This window comes from Brassica napus, chromosome C7, assembly GCF_020379485.1.
Source record: "Brassica napus cultivar Da-Ae chromosome C7, Da-Ae, whole genome shotgun sequence".
NCBI classification, from domain to species: Eukaryota; Viridiplantae; Streptophyta; class Magnoliopsida; order Brassicales; family Brassicaceae; genus Brassica; species Brassica napus.
This window is the reverse complement of record NC_063450.1, coordinates 43,414,297-43,420,296: the sequence shown is the minus strand read 5'-3', so window position 1 is coordinate 43,420,296 and position 6,000 is coordinate 43,414,297. Positions and strand designations below refer to the sequence as shown.

General features: G+C 39.6%; 2 protein-coding genes across 3 annotated transcripts; one reads left to right on the top strand and one right to left on the bottom strand.

The window, feature by feature from the left end:
• The first annotated feature begins 693 nt into the window (after positions 1-693).
• LOC106408827 lies at positions 694-2,333 on the top strand. Its single transcript, XM_013849521.3, has 5 exons — positions 694-1,103; positions 1,187-1,286; positions 1,370-1,469; positions 1,585-1,661; positions 1,770-2,333. The coding sequence occupies exons 1-5, from the start codon at positions 1,013-1,015 to the stop codon at positions 2,023-2,025; spliced, it is 624 nt and encodes a 207-aa protein (XP_013704975.1). The 5' UTR covers positions 694-1,012; the 3' UTR covers positions 2,026-2,333.
• Positions 2,062-4,985, bottom strand: LOC106410357 (EIN3-binding F-box protein 2). 2 transcript variants are annotated; one of them, XM_013850851.3, is made up of 2 exons: positions 4,653-4,985; positions 2,062-4,433 (listed from the first exon to the last, which is right to left on the bottom strand). In XM_013850851.3, the coding sequence occupies exons 1-2, from the start codon at positions 4,675-4,677 to the stop codon at positions 2,593-2,595; spliced, it is 1,866 nt and encodes a 621-aa protein (XP_013706305.2). In that variant the 5' UTR covers positions 4,678-4,985; the 3' UTR covers positions 2,062-2,592. The 2 variants fall into 2 exon arrangements, with proteins under 2 accessions (XP_013706305.2, XP_048617906.1); XM_048761949.1 differs by having other exon boundaries at positions 2,062-4,508; positions 4,653-4,885.
• Positions 4,986-6,000: the final 1,015 nt, after the last annotated feature.

Genomic DNA, 6,000 nt, shown 5'->3' with positions numbered 1-6,000 from the left:
ATACACATACATGTGCACATTGACGTGAGCACCTTATAACTAAGTATTTACCACAACTAAAATATCTAATTTTTTTGGAAGTTAAAATATTCTTTTTCTTATTGTTTCTTTAACTGTCGACCAAATTGTAGTAAAATGATTTGTCTTAATAATTTTTTTTTTTTTTTTTTACTATTATCCGTTTAGAAACTATAATATGAAACTATTGGTTCGACATCACGACTATTTAAGATTCATAACATGAAAACAAACAAATAATAGTAATTTACTAATTTTTGATTATCACAGGAAATAAAAACCAAAAACATCAAACATTTTAACCTAACAAACCAAATAAATATTGATTTAAAATGATAGTTATATTTTAGGAGATTAAAAATAAAAAAACAACCTAAAACCGAACCGATATCCAGATTAAACAAACTAATGTATTTTTATTAAAAAATAACGAAACTAATAATCACATTCTGCGAATGCGCGGGTTATTACCTAATATATAGTATATGAGTTGAGTGACTCGAGTCTCATGTATGCATGGATATGTACATTTCTATGTTTAAAAAGGTTCTAATTAATAAAGGGTTTTGCTAGACGTCATTGCTTTTTTAATGGAGAGTGGAGGTTAAAAATTACAAGATTCGATATAATTAGAAAAAGGAAATTCCAAATTTAGCAAAAGGATGCTTGAAAGAGAGAGAAGAGATCACAAGAAACGCGGCCGACCCTAACTTATTCCACAAGGAATTTCAGCAGTAACAACAAAACAAAGGAATAATAACAAAAACGCCCATCAACACCAATTCTCGTCGTCTGATTCGAACACCCAAACGAATCAGACAATAGGTAAACACCAAACTTTATCCTTTGATTCGAATCTCGATTAGAAAGGAAGCCCTAAGGTGCATTTAAATCCCTTCTTAAACCAATCTTGAAACCTTAATCTACCAAAGAGGATGCTAATATCGTGTTCCCTAGGGTTTCTAGATTTTCATTGATCATTTACTCATAGAATATGAGCTTTCATCGCCGGACTTTTTCATACGATAAGCTTCCTACCGAACCTATTAGGCTCTCCGTTCTCAAACTAGATAGCTCTTCCTTCGGTAAATGCATCATCATCATCATATATATCTTTAATTTTTGGTTTGGTTAGCTTCGATTATAATTTTATATTTACCACGTGAAGATGTTCACGTAACGAGCTCGGCGAGCGTTAAGGATCTTAAGCATGCCATAGAGACTGCCTTCAGCCACGTCCCCAAGAAGGGCCCCTCCAAGATCTCATGGTACGTGCTTTAACATTGGTTAAATTTTTCCTACCCCATTATGGTTAATGCAATTTTTAAAAGAATGTATTTTAATGGTGAAGGCCACACGTGTGGGGGCATTTCTGCTTGTGTTTTGGGGATCAGAAGCTGGTCACCGATACGGAGTGCATCGGAAGTTATGGGATGAAGGACGGTGATGAGGTTTTATAGCTAACTTTCCATCTCAATATTTTTCATGATAATTGATAGAGGTTTAGGCAGAGGAGAGACGTTGTTGGTGCATAACTCGACGTTATTGTTACGTAAAATGTTTCAGGTAAGGTTCGAGAACCATGTGTCAGGCAATGCCGTATTGAACAAGGGATACTCTAGAAAATCCAAACAAAAGAACTCGTAAGTCCTTGTCTTTTCTAAATTACGTTCTTGATGTACAATGTTTGTTACAAACATTCTATGTCGTTTTTTGGTACAAATTAATAATTGTTGTGCTACAAATTACAGAGAGAGGGTAGGGCCAAAGGATGAAGATGAGGAAGCTAATAGGATAGAGGAGATTGATCAAGGCTCTTGGGATGATCTCGAGAAAGGAAGCTTAGTTAGGTACAAAGACGATGGCTTAGAAACTTCACCAAGGGAACACAGGACTTGTATGAACACTCTCCGAGGTTGCTGCTTTGCTTTTGGTTTAAAGGAGCTTTTTCGGTTTGGCAATGATAGAAGCTATTACTCTTTAAGAGATACTTGGAGAGACGATTGATTGCTTTCTATTTGTAAGATTTTTTGTCACACAGGAGACATTTAATTTTTGTAATCAACAACAAAATGATCCAAGGATCATGTTTATATTACAAAGGATAGTATGTTCAGGGAAGCTTTATACAATGATAATCAGTACAGATAGTGCCTTAAAACAAAAACAAAAAAGTGGAAAAACAGAGATTTTGGCAGAAGACAACACATAAAAAACAACTCCAAAGAGTTGTAAATGGCGACTAAGAAGTTACACCGTCATTGCCAAAAGCTCTACACGAGGAAAGATGAAAGGCACTACCACATACCTAAAACCAGATAACAAGAACTCCCCACAAGAACACTAAACATAAAGAGACAACAACTCCAAAAAAGGCCAAGACCAAACCCTAACTAGATCACCAGAACTCAGTGACATGTTCTTAAGAACAACAACAACTGTAGAAACAGGCTCGCACCTGCTAAAAATTTGAAAAAAACAGCTGCTGCTTCCTAGGAAAGAAACTGAGTCCTAAGTGAGATCTATGGGGCTTAGCGACCAAAAGCTACAAGACGACTTCGACTTACTACTTATTTAATAAAGTATATCGCACCTCCATAGATGTTCCAGAAGGTTATCCACAGTGCTGCTGCTGATTCTACCGCATCTTTGTATGTTCAACCCCAAAAGCGTGCGGCCGAGTTTCTGTATACACGCCTTGCTTTTATCCGTGATCGCCGAGCAGCCGCCAACCGAAAGAACCTGAAGATTCAGGTGGTTAGGAGAAGACGCCAAAGCCTTGACCCCCTGATCCGAGACCAAAGTGTTTGAAACGTCTAGGTCGTTAACTGAGTAACAGTTCTTGGCTACCGCCACAAGGCTTGCATCGGTGATGTTCTTGCAGCCGTCAACGTTAAGAGACTCCAACGTGCGTCCGTGGCAGACGGAGATTGCAGAGACTGCGTTGTCTGAGACATTGATGCATCCGCTCAGATTCACCTTCACTAGACCGACACTGTTGCTCTGAACCAACTCGAAGACGCCTGCATCAGTCACTCCGTTCAATCCGCAGAGTTCGATGTCTTGAAGCTGGTGACAGAGCTTTCCTAAGAAGGAGAGACTCGCATCTCCAAAGCCAGGGCAGTGACGAATAGACAGCGAACGCAAGGAGCTGCAGCTGGTTGATGATGGCAGAGGAGCCTCTGAGATTCCTAAACAGTTTGCCATAGAGAAAGACTTCATCTTTGAGCCACAGTTCATGAGAAACCCCAAGAAACCGAACTGGTTGACCCTGTGGCATTCCTCAAGTTTCAAACTTTCCAACGAGGAAGCAGATTTAGCCAAAGCGACGAGTCCTTTCCCAGAAACAAGCAAGCATTTGTTGAGACATACATGCTTCAGATCAGGGCAACCGTTTCCAACAGCTTCGAGCCCAACATCAGTCATCCCTCTGCACGACGTCACCGAGAGAGACTTCAGTTTCTTCATCCCTTTGGCGTTTCCCATAACCCAAAACCCTTTCTCATTCACACCTTGAAGACCATGAAGGACAAGATCAGTAACCCCCGATCCGTAGTGTCCAAGAACTGCAAGAGAGAGACCCGTCACATTCACCATCTGAAGCTTCACCTTCGTCAAGTAAGAACCGGCTTGCGCCAAGAGGAAAGAAACTCCTTGATCTCCAACACGTGGACAGCTCTTGATAGAGATAGATCTCAGATTACCACACCCTCTCGCAACCGCCCTCAACCCCTCGTTGCCAACGCCAGAGCACGAATCAATCGTGAGCTCGCTTAGATTCTTACAATTCTCGGCGATCGCAACCAAGCCCTTGTCGGTTATCCCAGGACACCGCGAAAGGTCAAGCTTTTCGATCAGAGGACACGACCTCGCGATCTCAGAGACACCAACATCACTAACAGCAGGCAGATTCCACAGAGACAGAACCTTAAGAGAGGCACAGCCTCTAGCAACAGCTCCAAGTCCAGCGTCTGTGACTTTACTCTCAAACCCACTCCCACGGATCTGAAGCTTCCCCAACCCGCCGCGAGCAGACGTCCCGACAGAGATAGCAGCCAGCCTCAGATCCGTCGCCTTGTTCCCTTCCAAGCTCCTCGACAAGAACCCTTCACTCTCCACCTCCTCAACAGACTCGTTCCTAGCGATGCTGCTCAGAACGCTAAGCCAGTGCTTGGAGACGCAAGCGCACGCGCTCCTCTCTCGCCCTGAAGAAGGCAAGCGCCTGAGGATCTCGAACAAACACTCGTCAGGCAACACTTGGATCGAAGTTTGCTTCTCCTCGAAGGAACTGTAAAACGACGTCGCAGCAGCAGAGGCAACGCGTAGTCTCTTGCGTGCTGGGAGGTATACGCCGGGACAGCTCCCCGGCGATAGATGCATGGATGATCCTCCTCCAGTGAAAAACTCATCATCACCTATACGAATAAAGTTCCATCATTTCTCTAATTCGAAACCCTAGAATCTAACCAGAAAGTTCCTCATCAGCAAATCTATAAATAGAAAGTAAAGATCCATCATTTCTCTAATTCAAAACCCTAGAAAGTTCCTCATCGAGAAATCTATAAATAGAAAGTAAAAATCGAGATTCTAAATCAAACCCATGATTAGGGATAGTATGAGATTCAAGAACATACCACTAATTCTGAAGATCCCAGACATGATTCGATCAACGTTTGAAGAAACTCGAAGATGATAAACAGACAGAGATACATAAAACGAGAAGAACCCTAGAAGATTAGGGCAAAAAGGGTGACGGAGATTTACGGAGAGGAAGAAGAAAGATTAAAACTTTGAGAGATATGAGAATGGAGGAAAAATTGTGAAACTGTCTTTTAAGAGGAAGGAGAAGACGTTGGGGAGCTTACGGTGGGGGTTAATGTAGGGGAGAAAAACTCTTAGGTTCAATGTATACACGCGAGAAAGTCGGATTCCTTCTCTTCCTTCTTTGTTCCTTGAACCCACCGAACCCCCAATTGTTATTATTTTAATTTTCTCACGACATACACATTATTATAAGGAGAAAATATAAATATAAATTTATATTCATAAAGTTTTGAGAGCTAAAGGTTGACAGAAAAGGCTGAATAAATGGCGAGGAAATGTCGAATACATGCATTGTTGACGAAGTATAACATTGAGAAGGTCGACTTGGTTGGTGGTTTTTTTTTCTATTATATTATTTAGTTGTAGAAAAACATGACTGTAACAATGTTAGTCATTGTTTATTTGGAAAAATAATATCAAATCTTGGATATCTCGTAACGTGTTTTCCTAGTGATGTTATATATGGTGATTTCATAAGCCTTTGTTCAAGAAAGATATATGAAGATACCACAATCCAAATCCATGCAGATCTTGTATTTGAGAAGTCCAATTTGAAAAGCTCCTCTTGGCTTCGATTTGTGAATCATATGAATATGTAGAATATGATGTTTTTAAAAAAACATATTTGTATTTTCAAGGGGATTATTTAATCATAGATTTTACAAGAAAATATTTTCAGACAACATAATTCATTCTTATTCAATAATGACTACAAATTTTGCATTAATACTTGGTGTGTTACAGTATTAGATATGACATTAATGTGCAATCAGGGAATTAATTAGGCGATTGATTATATAAAACCCGACAGAAAGTATTCGTTATAGCTCATAATGACGCTACTTTTTCTGAGTGAAATGATTATAGACTGTCTTTGGTAATTGGTACTACTTTTTGCCTATTTGGTGTATATACAAAACCTATATTATAGTTCTCTTAACCAAACTGAACCGGTTTATTCACTAATATAGAAAACCCCAATAAACATCCATCATGTCTACTTGTTACAAATTTACAATTTAGTCACAGTTAAACAATTAGCCAGTTGAGCTGTCTGTCATATGCTGTTCATGTGTTTAGATGTGTATAGTTTCACTAGTTGCAGCATCATTAATTAACAAGTTATGAAAACAAAATAAAAATGTTGGTCAGGTTTAA

What these genes read in the sequence shown, in the direction of transcription:
- LOC106408827 (XM_013849521.3), top strand. Translation starts at nt 1,013, where the DNA reads ATGAGCTTTCATCGCCGGACTTTTTCATACGATAAGCTTCCTACCGAA. An exon ending in ACTAGATAGCTCTTCCTTCG is followed by an intron (nt 1,104 to 1,186) that starts GTAAATGCATCA and finishes TACCACGTGAAG; the next exon opens with ATGTTCACGTAACGAGCTCG. An exon ending in AAATCCAAACAAAAGAACTC is followed by an intron (nt 1,662 to 1,769) that starts GTAAGTCCTTGT and finishes TACAAATTACAG; the next exon opens with AGAGAGGGTAGGGCCAAAGG.
- LOC106410357 (XM_013850851.3), bottom strand. Translation starts at nt 4,677, where the DNA reads ATGTCTGGGATCTTCAGAATTAGTG. An exon ending in TGGGATCTTCAGAATTAGTG is followed by an intron (nt 4,434 to 4,652) that starts GTATGTTCTTGA and finishes TTATTCGTATAG; the next exon opens with GTGATGATGAGTTTTTCACT.